The sequence below is a fragment of the Lissotriton vulgaris genome, chromosome 2_2 (genome assembly GCF_964263255.1).
Source record: "Lissotriton vulgaris chromosome 2_2, aLisVul1.2, whole genome shotgun sequence".
NCBI lineage: Eukaryota > Metazoa > Chordata > Amphibia > Caudata > Salamandridae > Lissotriton > Lissotriton vulgaris.
The window spans coordinates 78,017,470-78,039,704 of record NC_141688.1 but is presented as its reverse complement, the minus strand read 5'-3'; the positions used below and the strand labels follow the sequence as shown (position 1 = coordinate 78,039,704).

Here is a 22,235-nt window from a genome sequence, read left to right as displayed (position 1 = left end):
CAGCCACGCATGCACCCATACAGCCACGCATGCACCCATACAGGCACGCATGCACCCATACAGCGACTCACCCAGCCATTCAGTCCCACTCACACACAGGTAACAGCCTTTACAAAGCAGTCTGATCCATGCATGCCATTACCATGCATGCTTAACTATGCATTGATCTTTACTTCACTAAATTTTACAATGCATATGCCTTTACCACGCATGACATTACTGCACTACTGTTGTAACGTCATGTGAGGTTGCAGGGGCTTGAAATTGTGCGGAGCCTGAATACTTGGTTGGCAGATTCCCAGATTATACTTCTGACACCAACTAGAGGGCTATGAACTTTGATAAATATCAACTGGAAATACACAGGTCTGTGATATTTTGATGCCAGTGTAGTAGCATCATGACTTAATAACCAAACCAGTCCACAGCTGTACTTATCACTATCGAACATAATGCACTTCTATGAAAGATGAGCAGGTGACAGAGTGAGAAACAGTAGAGACTGAGTTTGGCTGTAAGAGGGCAGACTTGGACTAATAGGCTAATAGAGTAAGGCACCCCAAAACAGTCTCTACCCAGGCTTGATATGAAAAGCCCTGCTGCAGGCAAACCTGCTTCAGCTCACTGCCAGTCATGTTAGCCATCAACTTTTCAGGAACCCATGTTTTTATGCAGAGTAACTGAAGGCTGTAGTTTTTTGACAGCAGCTTTATATATAGACAGTATTGCCTGTGGAGGCCTCGTGAAGATTCTGGACTACTGGCTGAGCTTAAAGGTGGGGTACACTAGTACGTTATGACCCATGTGTTTAAATCTTACAGCTAATATTGTACAGGTCGTAGCTTAGTCACACATTAATGTGCAGTAATTTCACAGTATTTACATCAACCCACATTCTTCTAGACACACAGGATGGCCTAGCTGCAGAGCAACAAATATGAAAACTTTTTGGGTACGAAAGACTTTTTGACATTGCAAGTTGTTGACCAGGTGCTCCACTTTAGTCATCACGAGCTCCACACACCCCAACCGTTTTCTCTTTTGCTTGGTCTAACTTCCTCGGAGAACTTGTATTTTTTTTCCGCTATCTCCAAAGACAGCTTGCACGGGTTAGTCACCCAGTCTTGTATGTTAAGGACCATACAAAAATAATGTACATACAAAAACAATGTAGATGTCGCCCAGTTTTTTTTTTTTGTTCAGGCAAGATGTTTTATTTAAACCTTCACATCCAGTTCAGTTATGGCAGATGAAGCGTTTCGGGCTGTGAAGCCCTTGATCACATAGAGACTGTATGAAAATTCGCCATTTTTAAAGTAAAGCTGCATACCCGCCCATAAACACATGTTCATTAAACTAAAAAACAGACTTATGGCAACAAAAGTTAATCCATTGCAAAATCCATTCACTTTTTTTTTTTTGAAAAACTTTATTGTGCAATGCAAATATGGTTACAAGTATGGGCCTACAACCACAGGGGCCGGCCGTTAGAGCATAGAAAGCAGTCATTGAATATCACAAAGCTGCGGCCGATCCCCTAGAGGTCCGGCAAAATACAGGATACAATTCTCAGCAACACAGGATGGAATCAGGATACAGTTATTTTTGTTTTTTTTAAAGAAAAGAACAAAGAGAAAAAAAAAAATAATCTCAAGACGGGAAGCATTATGGACGAAGTCGTGCTCCAACGGGGGGGGCCCTCGATACAAGATGGACAACCAGATAAGCAATGGAGATGGTCAGGGGGGGGGGAGTCAGTGGGGAATTCAGAGAATCAGGAAAAAGAGTAGATTATTCCAGGAATGTCAGATCAGGGGGATAGAGAAATGTCCGGATTTTCTTCAAACGGGGGTGTACAGATGTTCCCTCTATAAGCGTTCCATTGGCCCCAGATTCTATTCCACGCCCTAGGCTTGCCCCAAGCCAAATACAGTCTTCTCTCTAAACATACACCAGTCCATATTCTCCTTCCATACTGACACGGTGGGGGGCCGTTGGGAACCCCACAGCTGCGCAATATCTCTTAGCGATCATGTTCCCAAGGGCCGCCCACCGGGCCTGAGCGACGTAATCATTCAGCTCCCACACATTCAACAAACATCACCGAGCCTCAGGCAGCAGAGCAACCCCGGTGACACACTCCATTACAGCATGCACTCTAGTCCAATACGCAGCCACCTCCCGGCATTCCCAAATGATATGGAGGAAAGTAGCACTCAAAACACACACCCACGCTTGCTTAACCCATACGAGGAGAAGCCCATGGCAACCAAACGAGGACCAGTAACATACACCCGATGAAGAATTTTAAGTTGGACGAGACGGAGACGGGCGGGAATGGCTACCTCTTTCGGGGAAGACAGTGCTGACTGCCAGTCTTCGTCATCCAGCTCCAACCCGTCTCCAGTCCAGGCCTCCCTGAGACGCACGAGGAGATCTGCCCAATTGTTGATTAACTTCTTATATATTAATGAAATCGTACTATCGGGCAGATGACCATCGAGTATACGGTCCTCAAGTGGGGAGGACTCGGGAACATTAGTGTCGGCAGAGAAGACCGACGTCCAGGCATGGCGGACCTGCGCGTACCTGAAAAACTGTCACTCAGCTCATACTCATTCTGTAGTACCTCAAAGGTCTTAACCGCACCCTTCACCCAAAGGTCACCCACTCTGCTTATACCGATCATATCCCACTTCTCAAAACTTTTCGTTGTCAAGAGGAATCCCAGTCTTTCCGATGCATATAAACGGGTCGCTCGTGTCAATCGATCGTTCCATCCCATGGCCGCATTTGCATCCTTCCACACACGCACAGCAATCTTGGTGGGTCCCGTTAGATTCCTCCCCGCTGCCTGAGAGTAAAGCGCCCTGTTGGAGTTACCACCCAGCAACTGATGCTTGTCCATCTCGAAAGCCGGATTTGGGCTGGGTGCATACATTGCGTGATTGATTGCGGACAACTGGGAGGCCCAATAGTCCGCCTGATGTCCGGGAGCGCCATGCCCCCGTCATACCAGGGGAGAGTTAGCTTAGCAAGAGCAATTCGTGCGCGGCCGTCCCAAACGAGCCGCCTCTGTAAGCCTTCCACCTCCCGAAAGTAGCTTGCCGGAATGACGTCGAACGAATTCTGGAGTGCGTATAAAAACCGAGGCAGAGACATCATTTTAAAGAGCGCAGGGCGGCCGAGCGGCGACCACGAAAATCTACGCCACCGAACAAGTCTAGTTTCAACCTACGGAGAGGAGGAAGGAGATTGTGCTCATAGCGGGCAGCTGGATCTAGCGATATAAAAATCCACAAATATTTGAAGCCGGATTGAGAGATCTGAATGGGAAATCTACTTGGTAATGGAGGAAGGCCGCCCGAGATGTCATATACACAAGATTTAGACCAATTTATGACCAAGCCAGAATTCTTGCCGAACGAGGTGAGAACGTCAAACAAGAAGTTAAGGGATTTACGAGGGGAGGTAAGGTACAAAAGAATATCGTCGGCATACAGCGAGACTCGGTCCTCAAAATCGGGGGCCCACTGAATGCCCTTTATCGACAGCTCTCATCGGAGCCAGGCTGGAAGAGGCTCTAAAGCAAGAGCAAAGAGCAGGGGGGACAGCGGGCACTCCCGTCTAGTACCCCTCCCAAGAGTGCAGGACTTGGACACTCGACCGTTGACCACCACCTGAGCCAGCGGTTCCCTATATAAAAGTTTCACCCACCCGACAAATTCCGAACCAAAACCAAATTCTGCGAGGGCGGCCCAGAGATAAGGCCATTCTATCGTGTCAAAGGCCATCGTGGCGTCCAAGGAAGCCAAGATGGCCGGCTCCGGAAGAGACCCCGCCCTCGCGAGAACACCATGTAGGCGCCGCAATTTGAGAGCGGTGTTCCAATGTGGAATAAAACCGGATTGATCCGGATGGATCAGGTCACAAATCACTGTAAGCAGACGATTGGCGAGAACCTTGGCAAGAACCTTAGGCTCAGCGTTCAACAGGGAGATGGGCCTGTACGATGCGCAGCGATCCCGAGGATTGCCCTCCTTGGGAATTACCACAATCGTTGCCTAACGCTGGTCACAAGGGAGGGTGCCAAGGTCACGTGACTCCATGAACCTATCACGAAGATATGGTGCGACTTTATCAGGGCGCAGTTTGTACAGCTCAATAGGCAAGCCGTTCGGGCCCATAGCCTTGCCCGAACGGAGAGAACGAATAGCGGTCGCAATCTCGTCTACAGACAACGGAGCCTCCATGCACTCTCGGTCCTCGTCGGAAAGGCAGGGCAGCTCAATGTCATGCAGCAATGAATGGGAGTCGTCCTCATCTCTATCAGACACCGGGGAGTACACAGCACGAAAATAATCCGCAAAACACTCCACAATCTCACTCGGGTCAGTCACACTCTCACTATCTAAAGTCTGAATCACAGGGACCACACAATACGCTCTTTCCTTCTTGTCAAGCCACGCAATCAATTTACCCGCCTTATCCCCAACATCGTACAGTCTACCCTGCTGCTCCCTGTACATCGCATGGCAGCATCCGTGACCAGGGATTTATAGTCAAGCTGCTTCAAACCAAGGGCGTGGAGTCTGTCATGGGTAACGCCTGATTCTAGGTCAGCCTCTAATTCCAATATTTCTGCCTCAAGACTCCCAACCTCCTGATTCCTAGCTTTCTTAGTTTCAGCAATTAAGGATAGGGCCTGTCCACGAATAAGTCTTAAAAGCTTCCCACAGGGACACAGAGGAGGAAACAGACCCCTCGTTCTCCAGGAAATAATGATCTAGGGACTTTATCAAACTGTTACGGGTCTTGGGATTACACAAATACCAGGGGTTAATAGGGGCGACCCGCCCCGCAGCGTTCACCCCAGTGTCCATGCAGAGCCACAATGGAGAATGATCCGAAATGCCCCGGGCCAGGTGTCTGATCACTCTATCAGAGGAAGACTGGGCAGCGGGCATAAGGATGCAATCAAGTCTGGAGAGACTCATGAGCCCCAGAGTGAAAGGTGTACTGACTCTGTGTCGGATGCATCAACCTCCAGCAGTCTACCAGACCAAAGGTGTCCAAGAACCCACCAAGCCATGACTGGGACTTAGGAAGATCCCTGGGGGGGGGGGGGGTGACGATCCATAGTACCAGAAAGCACAGAATTAAAATCCCCACCTATAAGGAGAGTACAATCAGGGAGCTCCAGCATCACACGGCCAATATCTGAGAAGGTAGAGGTCTGGAGACCCGGGGGAACGTATACAGTGAGCAGAGAAAGAGTCTTACCCTCCCACCTACCAGTGGGGGTGGCGTAAAGCCCTCTGTCATCAAGGATTACATCATCAATCTCCAGAAGGAGAGAAGACCGAACCAGAATACCCACCCCTCTAGAACCAGTAGTGAACCCGGAGTGGGCGACCAGGCGATAACCCTACCTATTCATAGCATGAAACATATTTCCCACCAAATGCGTCTCCTGCAAAAGTACCACATCAGGAGACAAGCGACGCAGATACTGCAGTACCACACCCCGTTTTATGCGATCACCCAATCCATTGACATTCCAAGATATTAACCTCAACCCACTACCCCCCATTCCAACAAGTGATGCAGGAGTCACCCCACAAAGAGCTGAACACTCGAAGTATAGAAGAAACCAATACATCGCCTTGAGAAAGAAAAACACACTCACAAACACCCCATCCCACCCCTCAACCAACACCCATTACAACTCCCCCCTCCCTGCACCCCTGCAGTAGACTAAAAAGCCACCCCAACATGCAGTGTGCCTGTCGCCCTAACATTTCCCACTCTACAAAAAGACCCTGGAGGAGGAAAGGGGCCCGTCCCTCGCGCCACCCAGAAGGGAACATCAGTGAAACATAGCATACAAAAGAAATAGAACCCAGTTGAGCAATGTCTAGTATTCGGAGATCAGGGGCCGAAGCATCACTTCTGTACAGGCTCACCACCCTCGGCACCACCAGGGTGCTCAGTCCGGTCGTTCCGGCCAGGCAGGGAATCCAGCCAGTCACTCACATTCTCCGGCCGGTCAAAAAAAATGTCCGTTCCTCGTACTCCACACGAAGCCTGGTAGGGAAAAGCATTGCATACTTCAATCCTAAGTCCCGAAGACGTCGCTTAACACCCTGAAAGGCCATCCTTTGTCTCTGGACGAGCTGAGTAAAGTCCGGGTTAAAGTTGGAATTCTCGAATTTCACCGGGCCGCTCATCCTCGACGCCTGCAGGATAGCATCACGATCCCTAAAATGAAAAAGTTTGGCGATGATAGGCCTCGGAGAAGCGCCCGGTTTAGGCTTTCCACCCGGATCGCGATGGGCGCGCTCCACTGCGAAGAACTTGCTCAGTCCAGAAGGGGCAAGGTGGTTCAGGACAAGATCTTCAACCAGGAGGTCAATAGAGTGAGTCTCGGGGTTTTCCGGAACACCTATAACGCGGATGTTATTGCGTCTTGCCCTATTCTCAAAATCCTCCAGCCGATGAGATATAAGATCATTAGCTGATTTCAAATTGCCAAGTTCGGTCTGAAGTTCCGACACATCGGCTGTGAGGCTAGAAGTCTTCAGATCCAACGACTTCACCTTCTTGTTGGTCTTAGACAGGTCTGCTCTGATCAGGGTGACATCGATGGCAACCGTGTCAATTTTATGAGCGAGAGCCTCATACTGCTGGCCGATGGTCTCCTTCATGTCAGTAGGGGCGGTTGAGTCCTCCATTGCGTCCTCCGCGGTACAGCTGGTGACTCCAGGGGATCCTTTGGATTGAGTGTACCGGTCCATAACGTTGGATTGCCCCCCCAAGGGGCGTCTTAGTCTTCAGTTTCTCGGCTTCGCCCCTGGCTGCCATGCTGGAAGATGCACCCCGGAGGGCCCGGGAGACCTAGTGAAAATGGCCGCCTGCGGGCAAGGCACCAACAGTCCACAAAAACTGGCTCGTGCGGCAAAGACAGAGACACAACTTGACCCAACTGCGTAGATGATAGTCTCACTCACACTGAACAGAGGCTGGACAGATCCCCGACCAAGCGGAACCTTCTCGCAATCAGACCATGCCAGGACCCAGAAACGAAACCGAAAGTTGGAGTAGGGCAACTGGGGAAGACCCCCCCTGCCGTTGTTATTGAACTCCGTCCTGGCCTCACAATTCGCCAAGTCCCCGGCTTGCCGCAGGGTGGGCCTCAAAAGTTCGATTCGATGTAATTTCGGTTCCCCGAGTCCGAATAAAAATTTGAAGAGTTATGAAGTCAGCCAAGGTTCCTCTTCAATAATCCGTCCAAGAGTTCATATATGATGTCAGGATAAGTTGCGAAGAGTGGCGAGGGTCCGGAGTGCTCTGTGCTCACACGGCCATCACGGATGCTCGCGTAGCTCCTCCCTCTCGCCCAGTTTTTTAAGCTAATTTCTATGGTCCTTTGCGCATGAAACCGGAGAACCTGAAGCCAGACTGTGCTCTTTGTTCCTTAGCCACTTAACCGGTTTCTTGGTGGGCATTAATTGCAATCTGTCATCGAGGCTTTTCTAGCAAGAATTAAAAGGAGACTCCCTAAACTTTGAGTGAGTAGTCTGTTATTATCGCAGTATCGTAGCTAGGCCTTTTGCCGCACGGGGTGGTCCCAGCCTTTGCTGCCCCGCTATGGCCATATGGGCACGGTAAGGGGTGGGCTGGTGAACAAATACTGTTTTACCTGCGGCAGAGTTGGGCAGTAGGGTGCATCACAGTTTCCTTATGCTGATGGCGGGCAATCTGAAGATTTTACAGAGCATGTGGATCGTATGAAAGCAGGCTGAGGCGACTGTGTTAACCTGACGTTTAATGGAGAGTACACCGTCCAGTATGGTGCCGAGGTTGTAAGTGTGGTCTTTTGGAATGGGGGTGGGGGGGTAGGTCCAAGCTCCACTGGCCACCAGTAGAGTAAGCAGACGTGCTGAATGTCATTTTAGTAGGAGAAGAGGTTGATCTCATAAGATCGGACAATGTCTAGGAGTGGTGTCATGTAGATTTAGAAGAGGATAGGGCTGAGGCATTTGCCTTGGGGGACCCCGCAGATGATGTGCTTGGTTTGCGAGGTGGAGGAGGACTCTGGGTGCATCCTGTGAGGAAAAAAGCCATCCAACTGAGCTCGTTGTCTGATTCCAGTCTGGTGTCATTGATTGATGAGTGTGTGCTGGGCCACTGTGTCAAAAGCTGTGGAGAGATCATGGAGGATGATGGTGGCGGATTCTCTTAAAGTATGGCTAGAATGTCATCTCATGCTGTGGTTGGCTCTGAAGCCTGACTGGGGAGGGTCCAGCAGTTGATTTCTTTCAAGATTAACTGTTAGTAGGAAGTTGATGGCCTACTCCAAGACTTTGGTGGGGAACAGGAGAGGGCAGATGGAACGGTATTTCAGGAGCTCTCTGGAGTCTTCTGAAAGTTTCTTGACGGGGGGGGGGTGTGTCTGACCTCTGTGTGTTTCCATGCATCCAGAAAGGTGGCTGTAGATATTGAAGCATAGAGCACAATGTTGAGCTGGTGGCTGATGTTGCTTCCGAGGTTGAAGAGTCAGTGGAGGCATGGGTCTGTGAAATGAAATGAATGAAATGAAAAGGGTTTTATTGAGCGCTACAGCTGCCCTGAGGCGTCCAGGCGCTAGGACTAGAGCAGTGCCTTCCAGAGAGACAGTCCAGAGATGGACTAATTAGTTGAAAAGAAAGGTCTTGAGCGGTTTACGAAAGCTCAACAGGTTGGAATTGGTTCTCAGATAAATGGGAAGTACATTCCATAATTTAGAGGAATTATAGGCAAAAGATCAACCTTCTGCTCTAGCTCTCTGAATTCTGGGGACTTTAACCAGGAAGGCATGTGATGAACGGAGTGCTTTGTTGGGTTGGTAGGGTGAGATCAGGGAGTGACTGATTTCTGGGCCAGATTTCCAATATGCTTGATGAGCAATACACATAGATTTAAACTTGACTGTCTCCCTAATAGGAAGCCAGTGCAGAGCTCTTAGACCAGGCTTTATTGAGTTTCTACGTGGAATTCAAAGCAATGTGCGAGCTGCACAGTTTTGGGTCTGCTGGAGTTTTTGCAGACTGTACTCAGGTGCCCCAAGGTACAAGGCATTACTGAAACCAAGGCGGGATTGAATTAAGCCTTGTATCACTATCTGCTTGGCCTCAAAGGGAAGAAGTGGAAGGATTCTTTTTATCCTAAGGAGGCCAAAGCAGGTCGCTGACACCTTGGTCGCCTGTGTATTGAAGGTCAATGATTTATCCAGCCACACCCCCAGACTTTTGATATTATCTCTGGGAGTGGGAGTTACGCCCATGCTCAAAGGCCATAACAGCTCCAATGTGGAGGGGGCTGATGGGCCAAGGAGCATAAGCTCCGTTTTATCGTCATTGAGCTACAAGCAGGACTTCGTCATCCAGCTCTTGACCTGCTCCAGGCATGTTGTTAAATTGGACTGTGGTTGGGGGCCATCCTTTTGCACAAGGGAGACCACTAGCTGGGTGTCGTCCGCATAGGTAATTATGTTAATACCGTGCGGACGAACAATCCCAGCCAGCGGTCTCATGTATGCATTAAAGAGCGTAGGGCTCAATGAAGAGCCCTGCGGCACCCCACAGCCTAGAGGCTTGCTTGAAGAGACAGATGTGCCTTCAAAGACCTGGAAAGTTCGATCACTTAAGAAGGACTTGAACCAAGCCAAGGCTTCTCCTGACATTCCTAGGTCAAAGAGACGGTTTAGAAGGATTTTATGGTTTACCGTATCAAAGGCGGCGCTCAGATCAAGGAGGATCACTGCCACTGATCCTCCCTGATCCATGACCCGCCTTGCTTCCTCTGTCACGGCCAATAAGGCAGTCTACGTCCCATGTTTGGGGCGGAAACCCGTCTGGGAAACATCAAGCAGATGGTTACGCTTCAGGAACTGAGTTAAAAAGATGTTAATGTGTTTCTAGAGGATCTTGGTTACCCAGGGGTGCAGTGAGATCGGATGGTAGTTGTTAGAATTGCCCGGGTTTCTTCAGCAATGCCCGTACCATGGCATGCTTCCAGGCCGGTGGCACCGTCCCAATCGTTATGGAAGAGTTTAACAGCTCCACAGGTGTGGGAAGGATGGCTTTATTGGCCAAAACCAACGTGCCTGGAGGAGCAGGGTCGCATGGGGAGCCAGATTTTACTTGATGCATTAGGAGCTTGAGTATTTCAGGATTCAGCAGAGGGAGATGTCTAAGTTGTTTTGAAGGGAGACTTCTGTTTCTGTGGCCGTGTGGATGCTCATCAGTGGATGAAGTTAATCAGGGTGGTAGTTGTTGTGCTAAGTTGTTCCCATGCAGTGAGCAGATGGTTGGTGGTCATGGTAGTTGAGTTGCAAGAGAGGTCAAAGGGTTGGGGATCGAAGTGTCTGTAGGTGGTTGCTATCTTGTGGAAATGGTCAGCAAGGGAGTTGCAGAGTTGTTGTGAGGGAGGGCAGGAAAAGTGACGTTGGTGTGTCTGGGCCTTCTTTTTTGAGGCTTTGAGCTGGCAGTGGTAGTAATTAAAGGCTGATTTGTAGGGCGGCTCAGTCTGTGACTTTTTTGCTGGTTTGCCATCTTCTTTCCAGTTGTTTACACCTGCATTTTGATATGAGTTCTGGTGTGTACCTGCTGGCTCGTTTGGTGGGTCTGTGTGTTTTAGTTGGTTAAAGTAAATGTGAGCATCAGACTTTTTGTTCAGCTCTCAGTCATTGCAAATTGTGATAAACCTTAGCTATGTGATGAAACTTCAGCCGACCGGTAATCTTATTCTCAACTCCATACACTCTCAAGATCATAAGCAGACAGTCTCTAATAACAGCTATTTACAGCAACCCATCTTGCATTGAACCCAGGCATCCACACCAGAAGTTTGAAGTGCCTTTGACCGGTAAAAACGAAACCATCTCACTGCACTTATCCAGTTGTTAATGTAAGAAGTTGACTAAATACAATACCAAGTGAATTTCTTGATTTTCAATTTCTCTCTGGTGACTAACCCATGTGGTTTGTGAGAAATTCTTATAAAGAACCATTCATCTTTTAATACAAGGGATTCTGTTCCAATAAATTGCCACACTTGTTTTTTCACTCACAATCTTCTGATAATTTTACAAGTTTGAGAATATTACTATTCTGTAAATAAAATGTTTGATCCTTACAAATGTTGGAGAGGTTATATCCATGGCACTCTTAACCAACCGATATTGGGGATAGTTGTTTACTTGTTAATACTATTTTCCTTGCCTATCTAATCTGCAGTGGGGAGAGTAAGTAGATGGTAGATGAGGAGAGACAGCAAGACTTCATATTAATGCGAGCAGTGTGTTTAAATGTTTGAGGCAGTATGAAGAGGTAATGAGATTACTGTTATTTAACCTAGTTCATTATTTGCTCGTAAACTATTTTTCTTATGGTAGGTTTTGGACATCCTGAAGAAGGGTGTTCCTCCCTTGCAGATGGTGGTTCGAGAGTTTATGTGAGTATTAGTTATATTGTCCTTTATAGTTTGCAAATAGGTGTTTTGTTTTTTTGGTGGTGGTAAACCCCTGATTGGCATACATTAGTTCTAGGGTTCAAAACTAACTGACTCGAATGAGATGTAGGGCACATTCACGTCATGTGCACATTGAATCTGAAGTACTTAATAATGTTTTTCAAAAATATAATTCGCGATAATCGTTGCAGCAGTGTGTTTAAAGTACAACAGCAATTGAGTCACTTGTGTCTTAAATCCGTGCTAAATTAGAAATACCACTTGTTTAGTAAACCTCATAATACTATACTGCATAATGGCAGTAATAGTCATGTTCTTAGTAAATTATTTTACTTTACTCCTTATTGACTGCATAATTCACTTCTTTGCATAATTGTCACATTTCATATTGTCATTCAGCATCTCTTCAGAGAGCAAATATTCAAGGCTGTAGAATAAGACAAAGGTATTGGACAAGAGGAATGCAGTGAAACCAATCTAAATTCAGTATGCCAGATTCTGGGGTTTTCTAACGCTAGAGCTAGTCTCAAATTTGTGAACTATTGCATTGCAAGGGAAAACAGATCACCAGCACCTGCAGAATCAGTGGAACAAAGTAGCAGTGCTTTCTTGATATAAATGTTAGATACTTACGTGCACTAAAAGCAGTTTTAAAGAAAAGTCAAATGTAATTTTAATGTAGTTAGAAAGAGAAAATGTAATGAATATAGGACTAAACCAGCATAAAATTGGATGAGAATCCGGAGATATTAACTTTTGAAGACCAATATCAAACACATATAGGAAAAAGTGACCACTGAAAGCTACACTTGCAACACAAAGTAGCACAATTGACCTGAAAACTGTTCTGCTTCAGTGATAACTGGGAGGTCTGGGGAAGAGCCTCTTACTTTCCAGGATGATAAACTAGAGTGCTTTCACAATTCTCAGGTGACAGTACAACGTCCTCTGCACAGTTCAATAGTGTGATGCAGGCTGAATCACATTCTCTAACTAGGACTCCAGGTAGGTCTTGTTCAATCCACTCCCAACTGGTAAGCTAGTCCTTAAACACCGGTGGAGCCCTTCTAACACCTTTCAGTCCTTGAAGGTACTTATAGTAACCTTTCCTGACCATTCAAAACTCTTTCAATGCTTGGTAGAAGCAGATCTAAGCCGCCTTCTTTCTGGTTCTTCTGGTCACTACTAGGCCCACTTGGGTTCTGGTGAACTTGTGGTAAAAATAAATTTTTATCATGCACACTAGTTCATGGTGATGCCTGTATCTAATACTAATAGAAAATCCCTGTCCAATCTGTTGGCTTTCCTGAAAACTGTCTCTAAGTAACAACCTCTTAGTTTTCCAAGATGGCTAAATATGTCCCCCATGATTCCCTCTCCCAACTGTGAACAAGACAATGGCTGAGAAAGATCCCCGTTCAAACATAGTCCTCAGCCTAGGGTCATGATTAGTATAAACCTGTCACAAAGCCAGACTTCAGGCTGGTTGCTTGATATCGGTTACTCTCCTCTTTCTCATTCTGTATTTGTGGCAAGGGATTCATTCTCCTATTTGTCTTACAGAGTCAGCTTTGTCTCTAAGCAGGAAGGTATTTCACAACTAAAAGTGTAATACCCAAAAGTGTTCCTCCACTTCAGAGTACTGTTTAAATGTCTCACTTCTTTTTGGAGTAAATTTGAGCCATCAATCTTAACATTAAATTAGCAATTTTGATAAATCCTACAGGTATTTGTTGTGAATCAAACTTGAGCGATATTTGAGAAGATACAACTGGCCAAAGAGTAGGCCCCTGAGCTCATCTTCCCAACAGCAAATCCTTCATCAGGTAGAAATGCTTCTACCAGAAGCTGTTGTGTGCCACTTTCCACGGTTTTAGTACTATAGAAAAATCTAATTGCAATTTGAGTTATCTGGGTAGATTGAGCTGGACCTTTCAAACTGAGGTGTACAATCTCAATCCACTCTATCTGGGCAGTAATATGTGTTTATGCATGGAACATGGAAGGAGGTGCCCCAATAAATTGAGATTTTGAAGCACCAGATGAAGATTTCTATCCATACCAATAATTTTTTTATTAGAGAGCAATACTCCAAAACCCACCTGTACAAAGATTACTGACAGTTTCTGGAGTGTACCTTGGAAACACTGACAGTCTGTCCTGAATGATATGGACAAACTTAGAATCCTGTGCAAATATTGTCCCCTATTTTGGCCCTCTCCCCATTCACGATGTACTAATTTGGCTATTGACAGACTCCTAAAAGAAGTACAAAAGGATCTTTGTATTATCCATGTTTAGTGGACATGTGAAGAGACAATCTACAGTAGCTTCAGGCGAGTCTTACCATAACTGCTTCATCTAGGCAAGAGGCAGTCCTGATCCTCCTATATGAACAGATTGATTGATCAGCCCTCTACGATCAACAGTGCCTAAAACTATAGGTGTTTGGTTTGGCAGTTCCAAAGAAGGATCTCTCTGTCTCCCAAATGTGGTATGGCAGTTCCAAAGAAGGATGTTACTCTGTCTCCCAAATGTGGATTTAAGTTCACTAATATGATCTTGTGGCCTCTCAATTGGTACGAGTTAGTGATGGACCTCTCACTGTAGATACTTTTGTAATTGATATACTACTTATAGTGGATTAATTTTAAGCTATTACTCCATTGTACTGTTGAAACGTGTGTTTAGGTCTCGGCGTCAACGCGCGGAAGCGCGTCTCCGCTGAGATCTTTTGTCAGCGACTATCATTCCCAGGAGACAGTCCTGGCCACGCGCATCCTTCCAGGCGATTTGTAACTGGAACGCGCGCTGTGGCCAGGCGCTGTCTCCTGGGAAGCGCAAACACCACACACGCATGCGCATACACACACACACGCGCCCACGCACGCACATACATACATACAGAGACACCACCCCTGACTCATACACACACGCGCGCACACACACAAGTGCACCGAGGCCCCCCCTCCCCCTCCCCCGCCGTCACCGTCGCACACATACATACACGCACACACGAGCATACACACACACACAAGTGCACCAATCGCGCTCCTGCCTTTTGGAACTTACCTTACCTCAGCACGCGGCGCCCAACCTCCTGCTGGCGCGGCCCCGGGGCTTTACACCACTCACAGGAGCCCCGGGCCGCGTGACGCTACGACTCCGCCTGCCTCCTCTTCCGGTGTGAACGTGGCCCCGCCCCCGTCACAGGCGACCGTGCCTGGCTTCCGGGGCGGCCGCGAAATGAGTAGGCTTGTTTTTTTTTAGCAGTCGCATAATATGTTTCACATTCTGTTCACATACTTTTTACAGAAAATGTTAACGACATTGCTATTTAACTAATGCATGTTACATTGCCAGTATTTACAAGGCAGCTTGCCTAATTTATTTTTTAATACAGCTGTCTATTAATTGTAATGCACCAAATTGTAATAGTAATTGTTTTTTCTACCTTATTTTATTTTGTGACACACCTATTGACATTGTACAATGTACATTAAAGCCTTTTGATTGTGTTTTACTGAAATGCAAGTTTAATAACTGAAACACTTTGCTCTGATCCGTGGGTGTTAGCTGTGTGGGAATGCTTGCTTCGACCACAATGCTGCCTGTTTCAAGCACATAGGTGAGGTGGCTGCTTCTTTACCTCTTCAAATGCTCCCCTTTATTACCAGTATTTATGAACCGCTACACGCACGCCGGAGTCGATGCAGCAGCACTCCTGCTCTCCTGGCCACATACGCTCGCTAAAGCCCTGCAAGGAAGGGACTGAGGGCTTCATGGCTGCTAGCAGCACCCACTGCTATCTACCAGCAAATGTCGTGTGTGGAGTCACAAGTGACAACTTTCACATCCTATCTTCAAGACTTTTGGCCCTTAAAGACTCGCTCAAGCCCTTCTATAGATAAAATCGAACCGCCTTTAGCCTCACGGCTACATGTTGTAATAGCAAACACTATAAAATAAATTAAATTTTTTTAGGAGCATAGTCAAGGACAATTGTGGCACTATTTGTCGGCTGTTTGACATTACCTCGTGTATGGAACCAGGCACGCTCTTACTTTTGTGAAAGAAAGTGTCAGTGAGCAGACAGAGGGCCATAAACAAAAGGAAACAAAGAAATAAACAAGCATTGACAAAACGGGAACAGTTTTTCGTGCAAGCGAAAACTTTTGCTATTATTGGGGTCTTACAGTGTTGCACAGAAGCGCAGAGTAGTGAGTGGAGAGTAGTGAGTAGTGAGTGGAGAGTAGTGAGTAGTGAGTAGTGAGTGGAGAGTAGTGAGTAGTGAGTGGAGAGTAGTGAGTAGTGAGTGGAGAGTAGTGAGTAGTGAGTGGAGAGTAGTGAGTAGTGAGAGTAGTGAGTAGTGAGTGCAGAGTGCTGTGTATTGGCAATGTTAATGACAATGCCGATTATTTGTGATTTAAAGAAAAAAAATGTCATGAGCAATGCCAATAGCTCTACCTTTAATGATGCCGAGACCATTGCATTGCAAATGCTTGTTTTAAGGGATGTCAGTGGGTTGTTTTAGAAGACAGGAAACCACTCACAATTACAAGAACTTGTTAATGTTTACAGAATTAAGACTTGAAAGTTTTTTTTACAATTTTTACTTATCCAAAAATGTCTTTTAATGTTATTTTACAAGCCTGTTTATATCAGGCTGTCTTAGTTTCTCAATTTCGTTTGACTTAGTTTCCTACCCTAAACTTGGTCTGAGAAGAAAAATGTTTACATTTTACAGAACATACTGACATTCTTTGAAATGCAATTTTATTCCTAATGCTCTGAATTCTTTGATGAAATCCTATTATGATGAGCATTACATTTGTGTCCTGCAACGTTTTCCTCTTGCTTTCAATGCCTTTGCACCAAGCCATGCATAGATAATTGATTGGAGAGAACCTTTCTAGAGTTCCTACTCTCTTACTTTACAGTAAAAGGTATTTAAGGAATGATTAGACAAAATGAATTTTTTAATCTATATTTAAAATTAGTTCATGTCCATAACACATGAATAGGCCCATCATACGCTAAAGACCTTCTCGCAGGTGTGGACCTCTTTACAAGTTTTGCCTTCATATGGATTTACTTGAGTATTGTTTTTTTTATTTTTTATTAAAGATCCAATATAGTGCCTCTTTGTCATTTGAGAGGGCCATCATACAATATTAGTGGAAGCTTGAAGATTGTGATGGCTGTACTTGGCAAGAGCTTGGTGCTAGTTGTATCTGTAATTTTCTGATGAGATTACATTTTGGCAAGTAATTTGACCGCGTTCTTTCTGGCTATCAATTTTACATTTCCAAAAGTTTCTTGAACCTGTTCAAACCATTTAGTTGATACCTAAAAACAAACTATTATTCATTACTAATCCAAGATAGATGACCACTGGGAGAAACTCTTTCGGTTGAAACATTTAGTCTGATGCCCAGCACATTATTTGTGCATTTATTATGATGTGAGAAGTATGGGTTTTATCGTCTATAAATAGTTTCTAAATCTGAAATTCTACCTTGCATGTAGCAAAAAACCACATGGCACTGTTTATAGGTTGAGTACTGCTAACTATTCCTTAACTTCTGAAACCTACATCATACCTTTTACTTTAATTAACACTGGTCCATTTTGCTGTGTCCATTGTCTTCCTGTACTCTGGACTGGTCTGTTGTGTGTAGGGGTAGTGGCTTTCTCTTACATTTCCTTACCCTTATGTATATGCTGTAAAAAGACTTTTCTGAGCTACTGTATTAAGTTCTTCTTTCCTTCACCATTGCAGGAGCGGGTCTGTTGTGATCCAAGGAGAGCTCATATTCCAGAGCCCAGCACCACCCAGTAAAGAAGTTCTTCAGACCCTCATTGACTCAGTCGGATCCGGGAATGTTTTTGGAAGATCGTCCTTTGTGGTGGATCCGACATCCTTTGTTGTGGCAGGTACTTTTTATAAGAAATAGGTTGGGTCTTATCTGACTTGATTGATGCCAAGAGATACAGTTTATACTCTGAGCGGTTGCATTATGGCTTAGTTGCTAATGGTGTTATTACATCCTTTGGTCTAAGGGATGAAATCCATGAACGAGTCCAATCTCATGTAAGACGGGCATTTCACTTGGGGAGATGGAGTACCCAAGGGTGGCACATGAGTTAGCCTTCCTTTCTGCAAACACAGAATAGCTTGGAGAGCTGCAAACTGAGCACCAAATGTCTCTCTGGAACCAGGTGACTTGGATATAGATGATATCCTGTATACGATTTACTGGCATCGTGTAAGAATAAACTGTTCAACAGTCTTCTCCAAGAGAAGATGATTTGGGAGTGACATGGCAGAGTATCTCCAGTCGCCCCTTAAACTGGATTACTTGCCAGAATTGACACACAGTAAGTTTCTTTTTGATGAAGACCAGCAGTGATGGGCTTTATTTGGAAACTGGCAGTGTTGCATATAAAAGTAGTCCTGTTGACACAATTATTTGTTCCCCTTTGCATGGCATATTGGTGCTATGAATATTTCATTGGGCACCTTTCAAACTCCTTTTACAAACTCTCTATGTATATTTGTTTTCATAAATTGATAGTCATGTTTGCCAGTCACCTATGGGATATACTGCATTGCTGTACATTTCGGACCACTGCGACATTCGGTCGTTCAGTTTTGCATTTCTTCTCGTAATCACTTGCTAGGTATTAAAATATATTGTGAAGAATCTATTTTTAAAGGTGGCAATGAAAAGATACTGAAGGTTGTTCTTAGGCATCTGAATCCATCCCTCTCAACTGCCAGGGTCATATTTAATTGGAGATACATGAGTGCTTGAATTTCAGAGATCGTGTCTGATCAGTGTTTCTCTAACTGTTCTTTACCATGCTCCATTCCAGATGCTAAGCCGAATCTTAATGCAGAGGATCGGTACTTTCCTGGTTTTGCTGTTGCAATCATAGTCATGTGTGGGCTGGCCATCATCTCCATTCCCTTCATCATACTCCTGGTGAGATCATAGGAAATTGATGCGAAGCATGTTCTAAATGAAACCGTGATTGAGTATCTGAACGAGCCATCACATTACCTCCAGGTCCAGTGTACTCCTAAACTGTTTGAATTTAACCTGGATGTTTTTTGTAGCATTTCTATATAGGCAGTACCGTGACCAGAGCCCAAGGTACGACTGTAACAATGGTATTTGTGACACATTGGCGGTGTATTGCATTGTGCATGCTAGATATTGCAGGCAGCTGTACACATCTGTTGAACTGGTAAATAGTGCATACCTGAGCTTGTGCACCACACTGTATTGGGCTTGTTGAAGTAAGATGCTTGAATTCTATTAGCTAACTTTAAAGTCTTCTCATAACAATTTGCTCATATGTAGCAGACAATGCCATTCCATTAACATCCTTTTTCTCCCCACAAAGAGGTATCCTAGTCATATCTAATCAAACCATGATAAAGCCATAATTGCATTCAATGCTGATGTTCAGTAGAAACTGCTTAAACCAATCAGTCACTACAGCCAGTGGTGTTATATGGGCATATCACTAATACTACTCAAACGTTTGGCATGTGGTCAGCATTATTAGACCAACAGTGACCTTCTTGCATTGACTGTAACCTCATGTTAAGATGGACAGCTTACCAGTATTGTGGGATTGTGTGTAAGAGCTGTGACTCAGTTAAATTGCAGCGTGGTGTCTTCAGATCCCCTGGTGTCCAAGTTCACATTCTCCTACTCATTCACCATCTCCTAGTTCTATCTAGTTTAAAAGATGTTGGTGAGTTCACTCATGGTGGTGCTGGTATGTGGATGTGAGGTGAAAGACTTACGAGATGAATGTTACAGTTGTGTAATATGGCTCTGATTTTATTATGGCTAATAGTGGTTATGTACAATTTTATAAGGTAATGGTTGGTAAAAATGTATGTCATATTTAATCCTTTGATTTCAACCTGCAGCAGGTCGGTTTAATGTATTGAATTCTATTTACACTTGGAGGGGGGGGGATATTATTTTGCCTTTTTTCTGTACATTTTGCTTAGATCACCATCTGGTTATTAGTACTTAGGAGTGGTCCTTGGTTACAAACTAGAATGCAGGATGTGTTCTGTGCCTTCATGGTCATACGATCGCCCACCTTGAGCTCTCCATACAACTGCTAGGAACCCCTCACCATTCCTCTGGTTGTAATAAGGGCTGCAACATCTTCCCAAAGTCTGCACTGCTATCCTTCATACAACAGATATCTTTAAGAAATCGAAAGCAGACAGACAAGCTAAGAAACTAGACAAAACGTGGAACACAAGCAAATACAATTTTGCGTTACTAGCGATGCACCATATTGGAGAAAATCAACACAAAGCAGAAAAGTTGGGACCTATTATTTCTGGATTTCAGTGTCAGATGTGGCTTATTGCTGTATAGGAACACAAAGCAAACTAGCAATCACAGGAAATAAAGTGAACATCAGTGTAGTTTTGTTCTAGAGTCTGATAGCTTACCTTTACTGAATCTGATTTACATGGAATCGGACCTAGACAACAGAACCGAAAATTAAGCCAGTCGCTCCATAAAGGTTTGTTGGGGCTTGCAAAGACTTTGTCAAGAACAAAAGTAGCTGAGATTACCCTTTCAAGAGCATGATTGACTATGTGAGCAAGAACTTCAAAGCAGTCAAAGAAATGCTAATCCAAATATACAAATATCCAGTTGTAGTTCATGCTGGATTATGCTGGATTAAACGCGGCTGGCGGCTTTTACTGCCCATCCCTAATCTAGCACGTCGTACCCTACCTTCAAATTATTAGCATCAAGAACATGGAAACTCAGTAAGGACAATGTGAATGCTTGAATCTGTGTCTCCAGTTGCTGAATCATGCAAAAGGTGTGATTTCCATATCTGCCCAAGAGGAATTTAGCTGTTTACTTCCACAGTAGGGTCATTTGCATCTCACTCCCATCTCTTCCATGCCACTGCTCTGAGTGACAACTGATGGTTTCATACCGAAAGAAACAATTCCTTTTCTGCCTTGTGTTTTCAGTCTGCTCAGTTGTCGCCCAACTCCAGTGGCAGCTCATGTTTTCCAGCGTATTACTTCCACCAATTGCCCTCTCATTCCTTAAAGACTCCAACTTGACCCACTGGCCTTTCCTTGACTTACCTCTTGCGTTTCTGGAGCCCACCTATGTCCGTCTCCCAGCTATATTAAATAGGAGTTAATTTGCACTGAATGTGTTAACTAGGAATTATTCCACACAATCCCTTCATTGACTTTTAAGGTAATGTGTGACAGTGAGAAATGCCTGGTCAAATGTTTTTTTCTGCACCATCCTGTCCTTTATTCTAACTGCAGAGTGAGATTCTGCCCTTCTCAGAAGGTCCAGGTTTGGTACTTTATGCCCCCTGATACCTACACATGTCGAACGCCAAAATTGATATTCTGTCAAATAGAGGCCTGTGCAAGATGGTGGCCACCCTGTTGGCTGAGTGAGCACTCATAGCTGATAATCCCCCCCCCCCCTCCACCCCACTCAAGCACGGCGAAGACTTTCTGATCTGCAGTTAACCTCGACGCTAGAATCTAACCGATCCCCATCCGATGGAGTAAGGAATTCTGTATGATCTACTCGCTGCTAGTTGGTCTACGGTCCTGCTTGCCCCCTTGCCCCCCCTACTCCTCTAGTGTGGTGCCTCCCTTGAGGCTTCTGTCGATTCCTGACTGAGTCGGTGAGGGGTAGCCAGAACTACTATGCCGCTGAAGAATGCCAGAGGGGCCAAGATGCAGGCAGTCGGAGATTTTTCCACGTCGGTGAAAGTCCCAGAAGCCAACCAGGAGAAACGACATTGAGCGGCTGCAGATAGCGAAAATGGTCCAGGACACTGGAGCAGCCAGACTCGAGCAGGGGAAGAAAACCACTCCTGCGATCTTTCTACCGTCTAGAAAAGGAAACCTTGCTAAACAGGAGGGACGCTTGATGGCGGAAGCTGCCCTGACTGCTCAACTGAACGAGGTGAGCTTTGGTATTCCAGGGTTCTCTGGGCTTGTTATGGATGTTGATCTGATGGGGGAGGAGGGGGAAGGAAAATACCCCGAGCAATCCCTTAGTGCGCACCCGAGGGGAGACGAACTGTCTGGGGCAAGTACATCGAGCACAGGCAGTACTCTGGAAGAATACCCAGGAGCCCGCACCCGCCAGTGCAGAGGTGGAGGTTACCAAATTGGATGGGACAAGCAGCAATCAATGGATGGAAATGATAATCCCATAGACCAACCTGAGGCAGATGTTGGCGATCATATCTTCTCCCTAGCAGATCACTCCAACTAGTCGGGAGATGAGTCTCTCCAGATGTCGTAAAGTCCTTCAGGTGGGGGGTTGGGGGGGGGGGGAATCACCAAATGGTCAGTGGAGTGAGACCAGCAGCGCACACCAGGATCAGGGGCTGGGAACTCAAACCATGGCATCTGGAATGGGCACTGTATGGAAGAAGTTACCTACATCTGTGTCTGAAGAACAAGGGGATTTAGCTGCTGCTCCCGCTTGGTATTAGTCTCTCTCCTCTAATTTGGGAACAGACCCAGGGGATACAGTGAAAAAAGGTTTGCATAATCCATCCGAGCACCCAGAAGGTATCTGCCTTGCTGTTATCTATGAGACCATCATGACAAAAAAAGAGATTAAAACCGCGCTGAGAGCCAAAAAACACAAGGCGCATGCCGCAAGATCCAA

At 45.5% G+C, this 22,235-nt stretch overlaps 1 protein-coding gene across 1 annotated transcript in view; it reads left to right on the top strand.

Annotated features, from left to right (window-relative positions):
- LOC147729032 (uncharacterized) overlaps window positions 1–22,235 on the top strand; it is a 325,523-nt gene that overhangs the window by 250,381 nt on the left and 52,907 nt on the right. Inside the window, exons 8-10 of the mRNA XM_086959316.1 lie at window positions 11,438–11,496; window positions 17,297–17,451; window positions 18,394–18,503. Coding sequence (XP_086815442.1) covers window positions 11,438–11,496; window positions 17,297–17,451; window positions 18,394–18,503 — 324 coding nt within the window. The remainder of the gene's footprint in view (window positions 1–11,437; window positions 11,497–17,296; window positions 17,452–18,393; window positions 18,504–22,235) is intronic.